The sequence below is a fragment of the Ischnura elegans genome, chromosome 1 (assembly GCF_921293095.1).
Source record: "Ischnura elegans chromosome 1, ioIscEleg1.1, whole genome shotgun sequence".
NCBI lineage: Eukaryota > Metazoa > Arthropoda > Insecta > Odonata > Coenagrionidae > Ischnura > Ischnura elegans.
Window position 1 is genome coordinate 24,771,841 of NC_060246.1, and position 23,690 is coordinate 24,795,530.

General features: G+C 40.1%; 1 protein-coding gene across 1 annotated transcript in view; it reads right to left on the reverse strand.

Annotated features, from left to right (window-relative positions):
• The window catches only part of LOC124157368 (calpain-C), a 95,127-nt gene extending 71,445 nt beyond the window's left edge, over nucleotides 1–23,682 (reverse strand). The window contains exons 1-3 of the mRNA XM_046532042.1: nucleotides 23,343–23,682; nucleotides 22,459–22,605; nucleotides 7,922–7,991 (exon numbers count right to left, since the gene is read on the reverse strand). Of these exons, the coding sequence (XP_046387998.1) occupies nucleotides 7,922–7,991; nucleotides 22,459–22,596 (208 nt within the window). The 5' untranslated portion in view covers nucleotides 22,597–22,605; nucleotides 23,343–23,682. The remainder of the gene's footprint in view (nucleotides 1–7,921; nucleotides 7,992–22,458; nucleotides 22,606–23,342) is intronic.
• Between the last annotated feature and the right edge of the window lie 8 nt (nucleotides 23,683–23,690).

Genomic DNA, 23,690 nt, shown 5'->3' on the forward strand with positions numbered 1-23,690 from the left:
CATAGATTTTCATTTTTATGGCCGGGACGGTCCAACGGTCAGTCCAGATAGAAAGGGCAAATCTAATTCAGTCTCTTGACGAGGTTCCCCAGCAGGAAGACAAGAAATATTGACAATTAAAAGTTCATTCAACGCAGCAGTACACTCGGGAAAGGTTAACACCGATTCATTTAATAGCTGCGATTAATTAAAAACAAAATTCCTACGATGAGTTCGAAGCACCTATCCACTTCACCTCCTACCAGGCAATCTTTTCATTCTTAAATATTACTTATCCTTCACACGTAAAATTACTTGATCAAAATATCTCACCAAAGGCCAGTCTTTTCTGTGCGTGCATTTGCCCATTTTTTATTGTCGTCGTCAGACCATTACATCCCACGATGCAGGCGATTGAGTTGGTACGGTTCATTCGCGAAAAGTAGGCCGACACAATCAGTAGCGCGAATATTAGGAAAGAGTACCCCCATGCCGGGCGCTTGGATTTGTTGTCACCCATCGCGCACTCAAATCGGTTTACAGAAGTCGCCATTCGCGTCGCTAACGGGCAAAGCGATCCGAATTTCATTAAGAAATGCACTAATATGAGAGCCCTTATGATGAAGATGAAATGCATAGACCGTATATGCATTTTGAGCTATATGGAAATTTTAAGGAGAGTTAAAGAGGTGAACAGTCTTTTTTAAGGCTTTAAATGAGGACGGGGCAACTTCATTGGCCATTTCACGAAACTACAGATAGAAAATAATCGTCGATGAACAAGTGGAATGGAAGAATGGCAAAGGAGAGACAATATACATAGGATAAGGCGCATGGATCAGATGAAGAAGGATATTATACAAAGAACTGGTAAAGTGTTATATGTATCTAATCGACTAAACACGGCGTTGATAGATTGAACGAAGTAATATCCAGAATAGAACAAATCAAAAACAAAGAAAATTATTTGTGGAACAGCACTTTGATTTTTTTTCAACTATGAATTTTTAAAAGATCGGCCGACAGGAGCGCAGAGTGGAGAGCTGTTCCAACCCAATCTCCGGATTGTCGACTGTTGCTGACTTTTCTCCAGTTCACTCCTTCGTCGCTTCAGCAAGCGAGGAACTGATACGATTAAGCACAGATGGGGCGCAGCGGACGTGCGTAATAGATATACCTAAGCTGGCACTACGCATCTGCATCCGTTTTCGACCGGGGGTGCCTCTCGAGTCACACACTTGGGGGCCGCGCGCCTTTTTATGAGACACGGCGAGAGCCGACTTTCGCTCAGAAGCATGGTGGCACAAAAAAAGACACCACACGTGTCACTCATTCCTCCACCTTCCCCAAATACACTTTTACTCGAATTCCAGCTTGGATGTGTTCTGCACCGTGCGGACAATTTATGACAAAAGCAACCTGAAGAAACTTGGTGAACGTAAGACTATGAATCAGAAGAAATCCCTGCGACGGGGGTTTAGGTCATTTTCTTCACGGAGAAGAGGTTGCTTCTTTTCGAGACACTTGGCGGATATGCCATACCTTACTCAACGGGGTTTTCAGAAAATCTAACACGAAAAAATTGTAGGCATGGAATGGACACGCGGGATCAGAGTCCCCTAGATTACCTTTTAATAACTACGGAGTAGTCGTCGCAGCCCAAAATTTTTTGTCGCATCACTAATAGCAGACTGCGTCGAAGCATAGGCATCGTCGATATGTGCGGGCTTTTTTAATATTCAATATTCCAATCAAAATTTAAAATGAATGGAAAATTCGTCAACAGAAAAAATTCTAATAAATCCATATATGAAGAATGATCGCAGGCTTTCCCGGCGTATCGAATCGTGGAAGGTTATTCCGGAATTCCACCGGGTCAGGTTTTCCAACTCCATCTCGGCCAACGTTTCCATGTAGGAGTTGTCCACTTCTCCCATGCCGAAAAGCTTCTCCCATGATGATAATTCACTGAGGTTTCCCTCAATTTTCCTCGGACGAACCTTGCCTATTTCATTCGATTTCGCGAACAGACTATTAAATTAATAAAACATAGAAAACGCTTAGATTGATCTGAAATATCGCGACCATTCCAAAAAAAATTTATTCGCATCTTGTGTCGAAACGATTATAATGCAATGAGAAGGGAACTAGGTACTAGTCGTGTTAGGTAAATGGGTTCATTCGGGTATGTTGGTCGCATTAGTGATGCGATTTCGCATTCACGAGATTTGTGATATTATTTTGCTTTATTTATTGAATTGTAGTCAATAGAGTATAAAGAGACGTAATAAAGACGATTACCAAACAAGTTGAGCGTAAACGCAGAAGGAAGCGCTATATTCGGGTCGGAATGTGGTAAGAAGCCACGAGACAGAGGAAGAAACTACGTCAACCATTCTCTTCGATGCGCATTGAGGCAATCATCAGAGAACCATAACAAATGAGCAACGAGGCCCGATACAGCACAAGCACACCAAGAGAAATGGACGTCACCGACACGACGGTGAAATAACTCACGCTTGGAGAACATTGGTGTGTCAGAGAAAGACTACCCACCCACATTCGATCATCAACATTCTCCCCGAAAATGGGCCAGACTTTGAGGCTATTATCTCACCTACAACGCGGAAAAACGCAACGGGAACTAATTGTATCGAGGACTCATTAAGTCAGCGGTATTGGGAACTGTAACGATTAACAGTAACAATTGTGCCTAATATGTAGTTCTCAGTCATCCGTAGGTCGCAATATGTCCGTGTGTCGTCATCGCAGATTAACGCACACGGAAGAGAACCCAGGAAAATCAAGTCATTCATACCACTCCGCCGAAGTTTCCTATCATAATCTGGCTGAGCTTAATAGAGAAAGGATGCGATTATTTATAAATGTTTATATCGTTTCAACGCATATTTATTCAATTTCACCGAAGAATACTGAGTAAACGATTACTCTGTAATATTTAATATGTAATCGTAATCTTAAATATCGTCGTCATGGAAAAACTTCCGTCGGTGACAATCGATTGTTGTGAACATGTGACGAGGAACGTCGATTTTCATTGGTACACTAAAGTAACTTCTTTGATCATTTAAGTACGATGCATTCACGTTGATCTGAAAAATGTCCCGACCAAACGATTTTTTATTTTCGCCTCCTGAACTGAGAGCATCGATAAAAATGTTTCAGAATTCCCTCCATCATAGAAACCATTCCCCCCATCATCCAGAATTATGGGGCAGTTGCTCCACTGTTGGGCCTATTCAAATTTTTTGAAAGAACACCGTTAGCTCTTATAGGGGCTGATGTGGTAGATAATACCCGTTTCTGGGCCATTATAATGGTCGTCCTTGCCACCTAACAGTAGAAGTGCATGGCTGAGTGATGCCCGTGTTTTTAAACCGATTCCGAATACAAAATTAATATCCACTTGAATCAATTACTTTCCAGTAAAAAATAAACTAATAATACTAATGAAAATAATGAACGGTTAGAGAGCAAATGGAAGGCTAGACAGTTGAAATCCAAACGAATCGATTAATAATTAACTAAAAATACTTGGTTGCGGCAAAAAATTTGATTCGGAAGACCATTAAAAGTGACTGCGAGACGTTAAACAATGCAATGAAACATTTTGTCCTCTGGCATCGTATCTATTAAGGGGATCAACCGACATACTACGAGTAATCATGTACTCAGCATTCTTGAGGATAAAATATGCCTTCAGTGACATTAAATATGAGTTGAAACGATATAATTATACAAATAATCGCAACCTTTCTCGATAAAATTCAATTTTAACTTACAATTACAGGGTTAACTGTGTGCAACCATCCATTATAAAAATGATAGATTAAACTTAGTTAGGTTCACAAATACAATTGAAAAAACACGACTCGGGTTCCATAACATAGTTACATCGTCAGGTGCATTGATCGATCTTGGAGCTCCTTTTAGATCAAGTCGGGTGCGAGAGTAAGGACGTCTACCTGTCGGGAAAGAGTGGGGTGAGTTGAGGGTTAAGGGGTAGAGGTGGAAGGAGCGGCCGAAATGAAACTATGTTATGAAATGCGGGTGATGGTTTTTCAAATACATTAGTGAACAAAACAAATTTTATCCTTTCATACACCAAAATCCAATCGGATTAGCATAGAAAAGCAACGGATAAAGTGACGGCATTCCGATCGGAGCTATCGAATTATTGGAGCGATCGCTGTCCCTATAGCTCGAAAATGACGGGAAAAAATGATCGCGTTATTCAGGCTTATGCGAGCCTTTAGGGCCTCCTCGGTGAAGAATGCAGCCGGTCAATTGTGGCACGGGGAGGCCCCGTTTCGTTCAGGAATCCGTTCGGGGAGGGGCCTATTATATTCCAACATGCCGCCCCTCCACTCTTTGGGAGAAGAGGAGGGGAGTCACCATAGGAACGACACCGCGGAGACCAGCGCCAGCGAACGGTCGGGAAATAAAAACTTCTTCAGACACAATACCGAGTCGAGTTCAATAATTGAGTTACATCGCAAATCAACGCCTCCACCACTGCGTTTAACAAAACCCAAGAGACACGAATCGCAGAGCAGTATGTTTAGGAAACAATCATTTCGTCATGTTATTACTAAAGCATGAGATTCATATTGCATCTTAGCAACAATTTTTGCCACTCCCCATCACCACCACGACTAAGATCTCAGAGGACCACTGTAAGCAATTGGTAAATAATGAAATCGAGTCGCATCCTTATTAATCATGAAATTTGTCACAATTTTTTACCTATTGAAATAAAAATTGAATGGGTAACACGAAAATTACGAACAAATTGAATACAGTAGTTAAAAGCAAGCGCGGAAATTAAATAAGATTAGATTAAGAGGTTTCTCAGTATATTCGAGGGAATAGTTTCTTAGATAGAATATAGAAATCATTAGAAACTAACTTAGAATGAGCTGCATATAAAACGATTCTCGTAATTAACGTTAAGCGTAGAAAAATACTCCAGAGGAAACTGAAAACCCATCGCTAGAAAAAGTACACTGACTACCAGAGTACTAACACTTATGCTAAAACAGTCATGATTAAGACTCCAATCAAATGCAATTACTGCATCACAATATTGTACAGAAACTTTTGTATTGTCCAACTGAACCCATTAGGAATGGAAAATGGAAGCATTTCTGGACCTCATAAAATTTATATAGTTCGTATTGAATCTATGTGAATTTCAAGCCATACTAGCCGAATGAGACAACGTGCTTAGAGTAGAAGATGAATTTTATTTAAAAAAAAACATCACGTCGGGAGAATATTCAACCAAACAGGCCGTCCATTGTGTCCAAGAGAAACTATTTCGACGAAAAATTATCAATTTAAATTAGTGCACCAAACCGATTGACCCCTTCGAAATGGATTCCTGGGTAGCGCCGCCATAACCTGGTTTTCGACATGGACTGGAAATCGCGGGTTGTGGGGCGCCGGCGAACGATACGACCGGTTTGTAGGTTTGACCTTGTTTTGTCTAACCTAAAGCGATTCACTTTCTAAGCTGAAAGCTCTCGGAAATGAACAACAGACGTCTTTACCCACACCAGGGAAGAGAGTCGTAAATAAACAGGTCCGCTGGAGCGGGCGAGGGAAAATCATGAAATATAGCGGGGACTATTTCATTCGGAGACGATTGACCTTTCTCCGTCCGCCCGCTTACTCCGTGGAATCGCCGGACCAGACCTTCCCACGCCCGCAAGTCTCCCGAGATTTCGGAGAAAAAGCTCACCGAACCGACTAAACGATCGCTGTCGAACACATCGTTTTCTCAACGAACGATATGATGTTGTAGTTAGCGAATTATGCACAAACTGCAGGAAAACAAGCCGTTAACAGATAGATGACGATAAATAATATTCCCTAGATACAAGAATGATTTGGAAACAAGAGAGAGGGAATTCATGTGGGAAAGAGAAATGCCTATCACGACTTTCAAAGTTTCGGAAGATATTTTTAATGGCAGAGCAGACAGACTAAAAAAATGCATACATCTATTTCGGATGATTGTCTTACGCCTGAGGATAATGTTTTGCCAGAGGAATCTTTTTTAATATCCCCTTACGAAGTGCTAATTTTTACACCTGGCGCGTCAAAAATTATCGTTTAAGGTAAATAGATGCAATTCTCTTCGAAACGAAGGCCAGTAACGAACAAACGTGGCTGGGTATAATTCCATGAAACTTAAGGAACTATTTGGAGATATAACAAATAACTTTAGAATATTTCAATTAAGGCACGTGAATTTTTCATAGCCCAAATTGTTCTCATTTAATGCTAAAGTATTACACTATGTAATTCTGTTAATGAAATATCAATCATGTTGACTGTCCGCATCTTATTCAATATCATATTGATGCATTAAAATCCTGACAAAGAACATTTACATGTTCGACACATTGGCGAAATGTAATATTTTCTATGCAAACCTCAAGTAACATATTTGCTACTTAATTATACAGAGGTCAAGATGACTAATCATCATCAGTAACTATTCGAGTTGGAACTATATAAAACAGTCTCTTACTATAAAATGTGCCGCAGAAAAACGATGATGGTCGGGGAGAATCTTCCTAAGACTTAAGACGAACGACCTAGGCTGAGCAAACGCGACAAGCAGACCCCCTTCGCCACAATCTGCTGGCTCTCCACTTCCGACTTCACGAGGTCGCACGCGGCGCGGTAGTCGACGAGGAGGCGGCCCTGTCGTGCCCTTACCCCAGATGAGGGAGCGGAGGAGGAATGGTGAGTCGGGGGCGGAAGAAATGAGGGGGAGGCCGACTCGCGCAGCGACGACGAGAGATAAACAACGCGAGAAGCAGAAACACTTTAAACTCATCTCGAAAGCACTTAAATGCCCTTCCAACATGCCTACTCAATATTAAAACCAGAAAAGTGTATTCAAGGGAAGTGCATTTTAACTTAACCAATCTTAAAAGTTTCTAAAGGCCTGTTTACACGATACATTAACACGCACGAGTTAATGTATACGTTTGCGTGAATGATTTTTGTGGACCGGAACGGAACATGCACGAATGCATGAACCAAATTAGAACAGATTCTATTTTCTGTGCATGCATTCGCACAAGTTGGATGGTTACACGGTGCAGTTTGGCGTTTATTCTCGCGTTCGTACATTTAGACATTAACCCGTACGTGTTAATGTACCATGTAAACAGGCCTTAAGATTACTCGAGGGTCATTTTTCTCATAATTTTTCTCGGTAGCCACGAAATGAAGACGTTGATGAACCATTGATGCCAAAAAATGTCGGCGAACGATCACACAATAATTACCAAACAATAATTTTCAATCCTTCCCAAAGCTTTATGATTTAACAGTAACATAAACAATGTTCAAAAGGCATAGCATACGAGCGATCTATAACTTAACATTGATTTTTTTAAAATCGCATTATGTTTTGTGCCAATAGGAGAAAAAGAGCTACCAGCCATGAAAATATCAATTAATTGCTGAAACTTGGGTAATCATTCTAATTTGTTAGTACAGACGTTTCCTGTACCTAAAATACTCTTAATAAATTTGCGATAATAATTCCAACGTATTGAGAGATGAATACAAAATAAGCAAGTGCAATGACTTGAGCGATAAGTCCAACCGATAATACGAAGTGGCGAAATATGATAAATACATGAAGAGTGCTGAACGATGAGAGAATTCTGGAGACATTCGAGGAGTCTGAACAATAAAATTTTTTCCGCGAGTAATAAACAGAACTTAAGGTAATGGTAAGATGAGTTGAGCGTCACGCAGAGGTTGACATGGTTGCCAGAGTTGGATCACGCAGCGCCAGCACTGTGCGTATGAGTACGCTCCTATGCGAGCGTTGAAGTCTCCGGGAGCAGTGAAGCGCGGGAGTTGGGGGATGGGATGTGGGAGGGGGACTCACCCATTTTGCCGGGGACGATGTCGAACTGCGCGGGGGCATCGTGAACGAAGACTGGGTGGCTGCACAGCTCCTGCGGGGTGAGAATCGTTTAAAAATCCATTACACACCACAAACTTCAACATCAACTTCATCGCATCAGCGTGGAAATAAGCGGATGACAATAGATGAACATTTGATCAAAAACAAAATAAAATTTATTAGATCAAGAGAGACAATTTAGAGAGTAAACGGGGAAGACAAATCTAAGAAACCTGCGTTTCACTATAGGGCTTCTAAAAGTCCTATATAGGAATGTCCTTGGTTATTATACTCCACCATTCTTGTATTTAATAATCTTTATTACCAACCACATTTATGGGTTGTCATGTCATATAAATGAACATGATAGGTGGATGAGTCGTCCAATCGGGGAAAACTGCTTCACTTGCTGGAGTTCCCCGTAACTGATTAAAAACAACGAAAGCCGCCCTTCACAGAGATAATATTAAGAGATACTACAGCTAAATAAACCCAAAAGACCAACACAAGATCATTAACATCGTGCGAAAGTTATCACCGCGGCTAGTCCCGGTATACTTTAAACTTCATTAACATCGACCAACGATAATTTAAATGAGAACCACGCCTACAAAAATCAACGTACTGAGCGTGGAAATACAAATTCCAAAAGTTTCTCACCATTAAAAGAAATAATGTTGAGTTTATTAAAGTATTCTATCGATTAAGGTAGGTTGCCTTGGAGTACTGAAGAAATATTCTGGCAGTACCCCTTTCTTTATGGACTTCCCACTTCAATTCACAATATGGGGAACTTCTTCCTCGTTTGCTCATCATTCTACCCTCTAACACGGTTTTCAACATCCCCTCCTCCTCAGTACTCGCTCCAATAATAACTTCTGTCTCCTCCGCGTCTCATATCGAAGCTGACATATATAATTTTCTTTCTCGTCTTTAGAGTTCCAGAGTACACTCATAGGTGCTGCGACCTTGGCACAACCTCTCGACTTATTCGCAAACAACTTAATTTGCCTTGAGCTGGGTGAGAGGCCGCTGAGTATTTTTCTCAATAAATACGAAATTTTCAAGAATTTGGAACAGTTTGCGCCGTCTTACGGGCGTTATGAAGGACCTCCATCAAGGTGGTTCAAGGTGATAAGTGGTGAATAGGGTGTTGTCAGGACACATCTCCCAGGGGACAACGAGGGATCAAGTGTGCCTTGAGACAAGTAACTACTAATTACACACACAACCTCAAATGATAAAATTAATGCAAATTATTCCTAGGTTTGGATATGGAATCACATTATGCACCCTTTGACAACTCAAAGCAATTGAAGGCCACAATAATGGCAGTTGAAGAGAAATAACAATACAGCGATCTAATGCCATATGAATATGCACAGCAAGTTTCCAGGCCATCGAAATGTTAGGAACTAGAAACAAAAAGCAACGCCAATTGAATCACCATTTTCTACGGATAATACGATCCGTAAGTAATCACCTTGGGCTTAACCTAAGATACATCAGGGTATATTGGGCATTTAGGTGTGGAATGGGTAATTGGCAGATAACTGATGAACTAGGGAAAACTAATGCATTCATACAGGTATCAATTGTATAATTTTATACTGGTATCTATAAAATTGATACAATCGAAGGAGGCACCTATTAACCCCTCCAGCATTTTTCAATCCAAACATTTTCGGAAACACCACATCATTGGCTGGAGGTAAGATAGCGTCGAGTGATGCATGAAAATAATTAGGCTCAAGAGTGCAACTGAAAAAATCGATAGAATTCCAAAGCGTTTACATTCGCAGACAAGCCGGCGTGGATAAAAATTTCAGGTAAGAGTTCTCCTTGAGTTAGCGCAGTCGTTACACGAACTGCCACTAATGTGGTATGAAACAATCAACAACATGGGAACTCGAGCCATGATATTCCCAAAAACAAGGAAAGCGAAGGTAAAAGAAAACAGAAAGACACAAATAAGAGCGAAGTAAATAAAAAACAAATTAGCAGAGCAGAAAGTTCGAGGCAAACGGCTGGGAAAGCAAATGAGGGAGGAAAATTGAGATTGCAAAATAGTGGCATCTTGAGTCAAGAGTATTACGGAGACAAACAAATTATGAAATGTTGCCATGAACGACCTCGGCACTTCGACAATGCGTTCGGAGATGAGAGAGTATTAAGACGGAATGTGTAAAGAATAAAAGAAACGAATAAGTTGTCGCGTGGGCGAGGCTGATGGAATGTGATACATACATCAATATAACCAGAATTTGGACAAGAAGAAGAAACACCGCTGCGTAAGGAGATGCTAAGGTTATTGAGAGACGGGAGGATGTTGTTCTTACCATAACACAAAAAGTTCTACAATTTGGCTATTTCCCATCCCAAAAATAGCAGCATTTTTGTGACACTGATTTTTATGTCTTTTTATGTTTTCCGATTGCATACCTTAATGCCTTTCGTTGTGCCTTGTCAATTGATTTTATATTCCCACTTCATATGGATTCCAAATTAGTGACGCGTATTCTAAAATTGGTCTGATTAATCTCAAACGCTTCTCTTTTAGCCTTTTTTCTTTATTGCTCCACCCTTTCCTATTTTTCATCACCCTATTTAATATTTTACAAGCCTTATTGCCCAGATCTATTCTTGTTTAAAGTTGGCTCCCCCCCATATCTTTTGTTACATACACCCCTAAGAAGTTACACCGATCTCTTTTGAGAATGACCGTACCTGAAAATGAATAATATCTGCGAACTGTATTTTATTTCCTGCTAAAAGATACAAATTTGCACATTAGTGTCCATTCCATTACTTTAACACCCAATCTCCTAATTAGTTTAAATCACTTTGTTAAGGACGATTACTATTATTATAATTTCGCTCTACTTTTCCATTTTTCTGTATATTATGCAGTCATCGGTGAAAAGTCTTTAGTGTGAGCTAATGTGATTCAGGCGTGGAATAGGAAGAAGAAATTGGGCTAAAGAATTTTTATACTTCTTATAGGCTAATGAACACACCATTTTAATTTTGATTCGAAATTGAAATTGTAAATGATGCACTCTTTAAATCAATAACCGCCAGGTGAAATAAAACCTGTCACAGGAGCATTTTCTGTTACGTACTAACTCAATTTACAGAATAACTTCCATTTAACGTTTTACATCAAAGGGTAGACGAAAGAATCTACTTTTCAACGCACGATAAGAGGAAAGATATTGGAAATACGAGAAAAAACATCCTTATGAGCACAAACGATGGAATGGTCCTAGTGTAGATTTAATTCTAACAAACATTTAATTTCTTGAAATTCGAACCTAAAGGAAAAGAAAAATCTTCCAATTCAATGCAATAAGAAAAGTCATAATTAATATTTCACCTACGCGCAGCGATGCGTCTATCGAAGTGAAAATGCGCAAAGATTTAAAAAAAAACTTGATTGGGAATTGTCATACGCTTGCAATAGAACTTGGAACGTGATTAAGGCATATATAGCCATTTATACGCACGAACTTCTTCCAAAACAAAAAATATGGCTATATGAAAGGTTAGTACACAAATAGTGCGATTTCTTAAAATTATTATTCTTATTTCCCCAGAGAAAATACATACAAGAGTGCACATCGCTGCATGAAAATAATATTTGAAAGGTAAAAGCTGACCATGACAACAGCGTTTGCTTTCATGCCGTTTGCTTCGATTGGACATTTTATTATGTAGTTAGTAATATATACGATGTTGCTGGTAGTTAAAAGAGTTTCAGCTGAATGGAACGCGAACTTGAGCATATAAGTAGGAACTGTCCCACTATTTATCACCTCAACGATTGCATCCAAAAATGAAAAGAAGTGATCCATTAAGCCTCCAGAAACCAATTGGTTGATATGACATGCAGTTATCCATTTTCTTAACAGGAAATCACGAGGTTCACTACAGAAGGTAACCAATAGTTTCCGATTTCATTCGTGCAGCAAAACTGAAATGATACCACAGCAAAGAGTAGACACCGGCACTCAAATATTTTTCACGTTAAAATAAATAATCTCGTTTTTTCCCGAAAACAGTTCACAAACGGATGCACAAGCAAATACAAGCCACGCGTTGGTAGCCCGCGATGCCTCTTCAGTGATAGCATCCGGGAAGAGCGAGCAAAAAAAAAGTTCCCGGCTTTGATCATCATCTCGGCAGTCACGCGGCGCCAACTACCCGTCGCATCGATGATCGAATGACAACTCGTAAACGCCAGCACCAAGATCGTCATTTTTCGCTCTCGGATCAGTGGAGTGGCGAAAATCACCCCACCGTGGCCAGTAGGCGCCGGTAAATACGGAGGAAGTGACAGAAAAACACGAAACGGACAATATGAATTGAAGCGATACATGAGGTCTCCGTTTTTTTTTCAAAATAACACCATGAAATCGAAATGTGATGAAAGGTAAGGAAGGAGGCTAGAAACAAGACGGAACCGCTCCCCCTCTATCCTCCATTTGGCGAAAATTTTCAGAACTTTGAACAAAATCTTTTAGCACTGACTCAGTCAAGTATTTAAAAAATTTAATACGCCTTAAGGGATTTATTGGAAGCCTGAAGTGGTCAATGTATTCTCGCTATTTCATAACAAAAAACTCGTAATGTGGAACGTTTATTTGTCGGTCAGTAACCCTCTTTTAAACGATATTCTGGCCCTCTATTCTTTCAGTTCAGTGCTTACCACCATTTTTTCCTACGTTTATCCCCAAGCAAGACTTTATGACGAGCGTACTGAACACACATGATCCCGCACCAAGTGCGCTTGAAATAAGGATTTAAAAATGTCAATTGAAAGATCGGATGCATGACACCCGCGCGACCGATCGTATTAGGCCTTGATTTCCACACGGACACAATGATGTAACGGAGGAGACCACGAGAACTTTTCCGAAAATTCAGCGAAGCATATTCCCACAAACCACCCTTGATAAATCTTCAATTGTCACACCGTTACCAACTGAACGGTTGGGAAGCCTCTCTTTTTCTGTTTAATACTTGAGAATACCCTCCTCTTGCGCAAAACTCGTATTGTCGCCTGGACATTTTCAGAAAATACAGAGTGGGTAAATTTCAAGGACACTTCTATCGAATCACACTCACCTTGGATATGAAAACTTTACTTTTCATTTAAACAACGTCAAAGGCATTAAAAGTCATTGTGATTATCACCAGTATTGCAAAAATGTAATCTAGCTCTAATACCATTAATCAGTAAAATTTATAATTGATTACTATTACAAATTAATCTTTGAAAAAGTTTCGAAATTACTTTTAATTTTGTTCGAGTACGTGATGCAATCGCAGCCAATATTTTTTCAAACAGGGAGTAATAGCATGCAAACCATCATCAAAATAATAATGTAAAGCGACTGCATGAAATAATTATTTATTTATTTTATTTGGACAATTTCGGTATAAAGAAATGCAGTCTGCCACAATTATAAACTTGTGGATGAGGCCATTGCTGCTCGAACTATCTTTCGATCAGCGCGCGTTGATTTCAAAATTTCACTTCTGTATAATACGTAAAATACAACGATCAAGGCCTGGTTACACGATACATAAAAACGTACGAGTCAATAACCAAACGTAAGAACGCGAGAACAAAGGCCAAAATGTAACGAATAACCACTCGACCTGTGCGAACGCAAGTACAGAAAATAGAACCTGTTCTAATTTTCCTTAAGCATTCGTACATATTCCCTTCCGATCCACCGAAATCATTTGTGAAATCGAACGTGTTAGTGCATCGTGAAACTAGGCCTTTACTCGCACGAGCTTTGGAATCGATTAAAAGTAAAAGTTATTTTTTTAATGTACTGATTACAAGTAAAAATTGACAAATGTAATATTTAACAGTAATTCGATTACTTTTCCTTCATTACATCACATAACTCGTTATCATGGCTTGGATATATTTTATTCTTGACATGATTCTACTGGAAAAAAAACTCACAAATGCCGAAATTTTCAAAAGGAGAGCGTCTGATATAACCACGTAATTCTTCAGGAAATCAAGACATAGGACGATCGTTGGAGAAGCGCTCACTCGATCTGGCATCCAGTGAGGCGCGGCGGGAGACGTCACGATCCGTCGATCAGATGGGGGAGAGGAAGCGCGGTCGGTGACAGAGTCGCGGAAGTGCCGGCCGACACCACACCTTCGAAAAAACGCGAGGGCACAGCCAGAAAAAAAACTACAACCAACACACGGACACAATGATGTAACGGAGGAGACCACGAGAGCTTTTCCGAAAATTTAGCGAAGCATATTCCCACCAACCACCGTTGATATCTCTTAAATTGTCACACCGTTACCAACTGAACGGTTGGGAAGCCTCTCTTTTTCAGTTAAATACTTGAGAATACCCTTGGCTCATGTTCCCCTTCGTTGGGACAGAAAATCACAAGACAGTGGATTATTTGATGATCAAAGGCATCAGTAACGTTCTGTGGAATGCAGCCTTTTCATACAGGCATACGATAACATACACGAAATTTTGAATGCCTCGAGTTCGGTCCGTCGAGAACCAGCGATTGCCAACAATGCCATTCCGTTACAAACTGACCATGGTAATTGACTAGAACACCCCTAGCGCGGTCCACACTGATCATTATCATACTTGAATATTTGAGACATATAACAAATATTTGAGGGAACTTGTCCGGTTTCAAGAAAGGAGCAAATTTTTAAAATAATTATATAGAGGAACTGAAATGACTAAATGTTAAGTAATTGATCATTATCATACTTGAATATTTGAGACATATAACAAATATTTGAGGGAACTTGTCCGGTTTCAAGAAAGGAGCAAATTTTTAAAATAATTATATAGAGGAACTGAAATGACTAAATGTTAAGTAATTGATACTTTATTAGTATATTATATTATTTAGCGAGGGTAGCTTTCTCGGAAACCTATAAATCTTCGAACTGCCTAAGAAAATATTTTGCGCCATGGGTCCCGTGATACATACAAAAGAAATAAAATATAATATCAATTAAGGCACTTAAAAAAAACATTTCGCTTCAAAGCATCATCATTGACGTTCATAAAGCAAAAGATCGGTTTGTTTAATCTCCTCACCTAGTTAATTTCTTCACTTTACTCCGTAATACGTTCATTTTGAATCTCGCACGCTTGACTTCCGTTTTATTTCCAGAGATTTTCCCATCCACCTCCCCACTCGCGAGCACGCAACGGCGTCAAATGACAGATGCCATGCGTCAGTTGTATGTAAGGGAAGCCGTCTAAATTAGAGCAGGAGGTATTGGGAGAAACAGAGACACCGGCATTAAAATTAGCCGTACTTGGCAACCAGTAGTAAGAAAAAACAAGCAGCAACCCACTCCCCCAACCTCCGGCTCCCCTCCCCCCACCACCTGACGCAGATACATATATAAAAGATCATTAATTCCCATCTCTTCTCAATCCCTTGAAAAAGCGACCAGCATCGGTCGGGAAACGTTGGGGCCACCCAAGAATTGACGCGGCGACATAGCCCAAAAGTTTTTAATCATAGTGACGTATTGGGAGGAGATCGAGCGACCTTCGCCCAGAGAGCTCAATTGATTCGCGGACTTTAAAACGCCCACGAACTCATCAAAATATATTCAAGCAGCCGCCTCCCTAGCCGAAAGTGTTTCTTTTTACGTCCGCCCATCGCCCGCACCCAACATCTATATTATAATGGGAAGCGGAAAAAGGTTTGCAAATGAATTGCGTCAAAATAGATTCAATAGTGTCAGGCGAAGCATGACGGAACTCCTCCACATAAGAAACGCATCAGCAGGTTCCAAAATAATATATAAAGTCGCCCCGTTTAGATACGAAGTGTCGTGAAGCCTTGTATCGACTTATATCAACGTATACTTTCCATCGGTGGATGATGATCCTTTGCATCGAAAGCGGTCGCATCAACAAATTTAATTTCCTTTACTTTACTTTAAGAACTAGCTTAAAAATATTGATGCGTAGTTTTCCGCGGCGTTGTCTAGATGATGTCTCCATGCTTCTGGGTTTCATCGCGTGGATTTTCTTTGCGACGACAGTTTCTCCAGTATTCCAACCGGCGTCTTCAGGTCGATGTCGGGATTCAATTTTTGGTCAATATAGGTCACCAAAAATTGAATCCCGACATCGACCTGAAGACGCCGGTTGGAATACCGGAGAAACTGTCGTCGCAAAGAAAATCCACGCGGTGAAACCCCGAAGCATGGAGACATAGCTTAAAAATAGATTTAATGAAAATCCTGATATTCCTGCTTACTCGTGAGCATTACATTTTATGGCAATGATATTTACAATAATAATAACATAACATTCAATCGCTATCGCCGGAATTTGCCATTCAGGCCCGTCAGGGATCACTTGATACGGCATTTTTCCAATGCAACTCCGATTGCATGCCCAGACGCCGATAATCGCTCTTGTTTATATTTAGAACGAAGGTCTCCGCTGTGATTGTTTGATCTCTGCATTTTTCTCTGGTTTCCATTTTCATTCGTATTTAAGTTTGCTTATATTCATATTTAGACAATCCCTAGGCCTTTTTATCCTCCATTAGTACCGCAAACACTTCTCGGGGCATCACAACACCGGCGGCAACTGGTCGTCATTCAGTCTCAACGAGGCTCCAGTTACAATTCCAAGCCGCGCGGCGGTGAAGGGCGAAAACGATCTGCCATCACGCAGCACGTCTCTGCTCGTTAGCATTACATCCATACGGCACGCGCCACTGATGAACTTGAAACCGCGCTCCGCATTATGAATCAATCCCCGTTCATTCAGTCCACAAATAGGGTCCCCAACCGTTGCGGAGAGCACGTTGCTCTAGATTTACTCCTAACATACCCATCATAGTTTCATATTATCGTTCAATTTAATTGCAACGCGTAAAATGGCATCTACACAATTCTCCGCGCACGAGAGGAATGGCCGCACCAGCAAATTATCACTCGTGGGTGGAGTAGATTTTCATGTATTTTGACGAGGGAGCGGGGAATATCTGAGCATGAACGTTTAGTCGAACTATTGGATTAGCTCATTTGGCCGTTAAAAAGTCAACCAATCGGTGAGAGAACACAACCCTGTGGAATACCTCTTTTCATTTCTATATTATCTGAAATCCATTTTCTACTTTCACAGTTGAGGTTTGATTATAGTAGATGCTGTTTATAACCTTTCTTGTCTAGGTTTTCCTTTTCAATCAGCGCAACGAGATGATTATAACGGACTCATTCAAATGTTTTTTTTAAAGCACAAAAGGCAAAAATACGGTGCCTTGTTAACTTCCATGCACCTTTGCGAATGTACATTAAATGCAAATAGTGCATCTTTCGTCCCTAAAGGATTTCAATATCCAATTAGCGTTTCGATCATTCTTCTTCTACTTGATTATGTATCCGTCAATGCAAGATAAAAAAAATAATTTAAGAAGAGTTGTGTGATGAACATGAGTTCTGGGCTTGACTCTATTATAGACTAATTGTAAAAGAAAGTAGACTGCAACCATTCCTTTGGAGCTGTGGCGCCGACTCCATTGGGCCTGAGGGGGCCCCAGCCCCCTCAAAAAATCGTTATGGGCGTGAGGAAAAATTGTGTCAGGCTTGTCGATTTTCCCCGGAGTGTCCAGATATCGAGATTCGAGTTATCAGGGTTCTAATGTTGGTCATATGACTCATCTAAAATGCTCAAAAAACTTTAAACTCACTACTTATAAAATTTCCCGGGGAAAGATACCCGGATAGCCCCCCGCCCCCAATATTTTTTGTAAATCGGCATACCTGCTTTGGAGTAATTGCATTATCATAAAGGTTATACGAGTGATTTATTTCGATATTATTACCGGTAGAATTTCAATGTATAAGTTCCCTAGAATTTTCAAAAAAAGTAAAGCTCCTCACAGTCGATGCAATTTCTAGTATGCTCGCATTCTCTCGCCGGACGTTCGAGGCGGTCACGTGGGCGTTCTTTCGGAGAATTACGCGTCTCGAGGGCGTCACCCACTCCTCCCCCATCTCCCATAGCGTCGCATTCACGTCACCAGAATTTCACCTCGAACACTACACGGCCTCGCGTACGAAGAACACTGACTCATGCGATTCAAATTCACAGATGATCGGAGACGTAATCGTGGAAGAGAAATTTCTATTTGTCCGCTCATTCGTTCACGGACATATAGAAAACGGTTTTCCGACACTCAACGCATTGAAATCAAGGGAGAGACTGGGATCTACGGCCTCTAAAATGTAAAACATGAAAATATGGACTTAATAGGACGTGAAGTTTTCATGATCTCGTCCAAGTATCACAAAATGACTGTGTCGATGCGCGGGAAAAAAAGACAATTTCACGGCCGTGACCTAGCCCCAGCCTCTCGAATAGTAAAGCCACATGTACACAATCCAGTCGGAATTCCCAGTGGGCCTCACTAAAGCCACCTTAGAAATAACTTGTGCTTCTTAACAGAGCTGAAGGAACCCTGTTAAGGATATCAAGATATAGACACAGACAGGGATGCCGACTTAAAAAAAAATATTGGGTGGGCCAAACCGGGGATCTTGCCCCGGGAAATTTTGTAAGTAGTGAGTTTTATGTTTTTAAGCATTTCAGATGAGTCATATGATCGATATAAGAACCCTGATAACTCGAATCTCGATATCTGGACACTCCGGGGAAAAATCAACAAACCTGACACATTTTTTCCTCACACCTATAACGAATTTTGGGGGGGCTCGGGTCCCCTCAGGCCCCATGGAGTCGGCGCCACTGGACACAGACACGCCAACACTCAAAAACCAATCATTCACACATTTAATCACTGGCTCAAGTGGGTCCAAATATCCAGGAGAAAAAAATAGCTCATGAATAGCGTTGTCAATATGATAGAATGTACACAGGTGAGTCTTTAGTACGTATTGCAGTTACCAAGTAGCCCTCTTCAGCAAGCTGAAAGGGAAACACAAGAAAGCTGCAACCTTCTTGCTGCAACAAAACATTGCAAAAAGAAGGTTGTATTTTTCCTTTACACTTAAGGGTGTCATGTCAACAAAATCCGGTCAACAAAAGACATAATAGTCAAATAACATTTTTATCAATTTTTGTGCCTGAACATTTCTAAGATATGCATTCGTAACCAAAACAAACCATTTAATAAAATGTAAATAATAATTTGTAATAATAACACAGAGTAATATTTCACTTCCACAAAAAAGTTAATGAAAGTGCGTTCCGGCACTTCTAATTTGGCTTTGACGTCACTGTTTACACTGCATGTGTGTGAGCGAGTTTTCCAGCTGAGGAGCTGAGGTTTGGTCACTCTGGTGAATTTTCCATGTTCTGCAAAACAACATAGGGATATTGTGTACATTGGACGTGTTCGTGAGACATTTTGTAAAGCCAATTCACTCTACCTTTTCATTTCCCTTCGTTACTTAACGCATTATCTTCTCAGTAACTATACTGAAAACACTAATTATATATTTATCTTAAGGTGGGAGTCGCTAAACCGTGCTCCACACACCACAAATATTTATCAAATATATTATGATTACAATAATGAAAATTTTGCTATTGATGTAAAACCGACTACAACTTAATAAAAATACCTTGAGAAAATACCGGTATTTTGATACCAACGGAACCTTGCCAACTTGAAAATGCGGTTCAGCTATAAAAACGACGCTGATTCCTTAAATCTAAGCATTCATAATGAATCGTCCGTCCTTTCTTTAGCGTAGATCAAGAAATGACACACAAAGTAGGAGATGAAATTCTGGCTAGCGCAAAAATGTCGTAAATTTTGACTTCAGGTGACATAATTTCATGCTGGTGGGAAAAAAATAGGTATTAAATGACCTATACTCCAGGAAATACCATATTAAATAAGGTCAAGAAAAGAAAAAAAATAGGAAATGAATTAAAGTGGCACCGTCGTGAGCCATTTTTTTGGCGTAGAAGGAATAAACGTTGATACTTGAAAGTCAGAGAACGAGAGATATATTTTTTTTGTAATTTTGTGAAATGCGACGCTATATTTCGGCGGTTGAAAGTGCTGAAACATTTTTAGTACCACCCCCTTCAAATTCCTTAAAACTATGCACCGCAACAATGAGCACAAATTTCGGTGGATTGAGTAGAAAATTGACTCTTCAATACTCTGAGCAAGGGAATTTCCGGGAATCATTCAAAGAATGCTAATTGAAACGGTAATCACAAGAACCAGGCTATTTTAAAAATAGGACTTTTTCCTGGTTATTATGCAACCCAACCAACGTGCGTGACTAGACGAACAAGAATAATAATAATCTCTGGCAAGAAAACCCAAATTATGTGAAAATACATTTTTTTAAACAATGCGAGACCATGAGTTTCTTTCCAGGAAAAAACATTGAATTTTCATGGGATTAGAAATAAAATGTCTAACGGCCAACTGAAATTTCAATGAAAAAAATTCGCAATTTTTGTTTACTAACGTCAACAAGCAACTTTGTAAATTTACCACGGACAGGCATGCGCTAAGTCTGCATCCAAAGTTAACTAAAAACCTATGGCACATAAATATTCTGGCATTTCGCATCGAAACGAGGATCGCCTAATCCTCGACAACCATCACCCAATCCTCCAAAACCTGGACAAACATGAATTCGCTCTATTCATTTTCAACTGGCAAGCAAACCAATGCAGGGGCGCAGCTAGGAATTATGGCTGGGGGGGTTTAGGCGCAACTAATACTTACGGGTGTGGGGGTTTTGCATACCCACCAGGGTAAGCAGGATTTGCGGGTGCCCTCCTCAAGAAAAATTTTAAGAATTACGGTTCAAAATGGCGAGTTTTACGGCTTTCTAAGAGGTATTTGATAAATCCTAGCACTATTCTATAAGTATTATTGATCCAAATAAGTAAAATGGATTAAATTTAAAAATTTCTCTGAGCTCTGGGGGGGGGGGTTTTATCCCCCAAAACCCCAAATCCCTGCGCCACTGAACCAATGAGTTAAGAAGGCAAGACTGAGAGATCGTTTTCAAGTGTGATACATGGTACGATTTAACAACTAAAACGCCTGAAAACGATTAATTATAAATATTACATTACTGATGCTCAAAAACATCCGAAAACAAGTCGGAAACTTCAACGGCCGTTTACTCAAAAGCCATCGCTGACGTCCCAGATAAAGTCAAGGAAATTCACTTTTAGAACTATTGACATCCTGAGTCATAAATACAAAGAATAAAATGTGAGAAATCTACTTGACTTGGGGAAATATTGACTGCGAATTAAATGCGAATGTTGAATAGAGTGACAATGAAAGGTCATAGCCACTAGCCAGCTCATAAACATGTTATTGAATTATACTAGAGAATTATAGAGACCACACGAAAAGGAAAAGATTATAATTCCATGTCTCACACATAGCGATGCTGGGGAGTGAATAAAACAATTTAAAAGCTTTGAATGGCAATAAGTATAAAGGAGGATTTGTTTGAACCGTTCGATATTATTCTCGAAAAGAAAATCAAGCTCCTTAAGACGCTGTTAAAATCCCGCCAGCCATTTCTTAGATCGCAGAGGTTGTTTTCCCAGCGAAAGATGTCAACGAAGTTTTCTCGGGTTGCCACCAACGTCAGGATTTGGATTATCTCTGAATATCGGATGGTAACTCGGGCGAACTCCTTTAACTCTAGATCGATTTCTTTCGATGAGAATTATCCTCAGCAATTAAAACACCATACCATAGGAGGTTATTTGGTCGTTTTGAAAGGAAAATTATCTGCAAATTACTTTACGCGTACACTTGCGATAGGGACTGCCTACACGGAAAAATCTCATGAGCAACCGAAATCGAATATCCAAGGCCGAAACCAGAATAAAATTTTAAGAGAGACCGACATTTCACGAAGGTTCGGTTTGACGGAGAACACAAAAAATCCTGTCCTCCGAACATTGCGGGGGAGTGGAAGAGAGGGCATTTAGGCCTGAACCGCAAGACCCCCCTGCTCGCTACGGCCTTGTGACTATCTTGATGACTGAGCGGGGAATACGACAATATCATCATAACCATAGCTAGAATCTTGAAATGGTGCCCGGGAACTCTTAACCAGCATTGCTAACTTTATCACTACAGATATAATGTGGAACCAGATTCCACGTCTCACTACAACAGTTTGGCAAATTCAATTGCAAAGTTGTCACGATATCCAAATTTAACGAACGAGTTACACAGAATATTCAGTGGAAAATGAACAGATTAAAGGACCAGGCTAAATTCAATTCAGGCAAGAGGACAGTTTTGGATTTATTCCCTCTAATAAAAAAATCACAACTATTTAAACGCCCCTATGAGCATGAGATAATGCAATGTTCCGCAATCTGGTATACTATTCCACACAATATAGGTTCTTTTGTGTCGTTTCCAGCTTCAAAAAGGACTAGTTTAGAGAGTCAATGCAGGAGCAAAATGACAAATTATCAACTCAAATCTCCACTTGCCTTGGGCCTTTTCCAAACAAACTGGAATGGGGGAGTCTGATGGTAAAAGACTGATGCTTGCACGGCGGGGAAGTCTGGATCCTCCCACAGCTCCCCGCGTTTCGCGCAAGAACGCTTGATGCGCTCGTAATCCGACATTTGTTATTCCTGTAAAAATTAAAGGAATAGTCCAATTATACAAGAACATAAAATAGGAAATATTGAAAGTCATACAATAGAAACCGACACACGCTAGTTGCTGACATGTAGACAAAATTCTCAGAAATTCAGAATTTAAATGACCCGCGAACAAAAGCTGAGGCTCCTAATGTTAATTTCTTCGACTGCATTCGACGAAGGACAATACTTCAATTGCTTAAATATGATAAAACAAATATGGGGCAAAATTGCCATTAACGCTAGTGGAATAAAATATTGGATGTCCAGGAACTCGTACTAGCATTATTACAATTTTCACTACATGGATACAACGAAGAACCAGTTTTCATATTCGACTACAGCATTCAGGAACATTCATTTGTTTAAATTAATGTTATCATCATGAAATCCAAATTAAATGAATGAGTTATACAAAATATTCAGTTAATAATGTGAAATTGGGTAAAGGCAAACCACTACAGGGGGCGGGGTCATTGCCCCCAATGCTAAGCCGGGCAATACATTGAGATAACTATGCACAGTGCCGAATTCCATTTTCCAGCATAAAACTTCAAGTGTAAAGAATACGTCATAAATAAGCACATGGTAAAAAAACTACCACAGGATGAGCAGTATGTCCTTCCACACCTCCCACAAGGAAATTATGGAAAATCATTCTTATTAAGCGTCGAGGCATTTGACACGAATAAATACTAAAAACACTTGGCATAAGAATGCTGACTTACAGTGTAGTTCACTTTAGAAGTTGACGATGGACCCGCAGACACTAATGAAAGTTTAATCATTGGGAGTCGGCACCATAACACAAATGAAGCAATTCGGCAATTCCTGGTATTTCACAAAACGAGCACACACAGATTTACATTGTCCACAAACAAATCCGTTCAACAAGATGCAACAGTCAACATTATCCAACGGCAGTGCCAAGATCTCCAATAATTCAACAGCTGTAGCAAGTTTATGTGAAGACCAACACACACCGACCACTCGCAGCCACTATGAAAGCACAACTGAACCCTGCTGAGCCCCACAGTCTGTTTCCCATGATTTCCATTCAAAGCTCAACAGGTGAA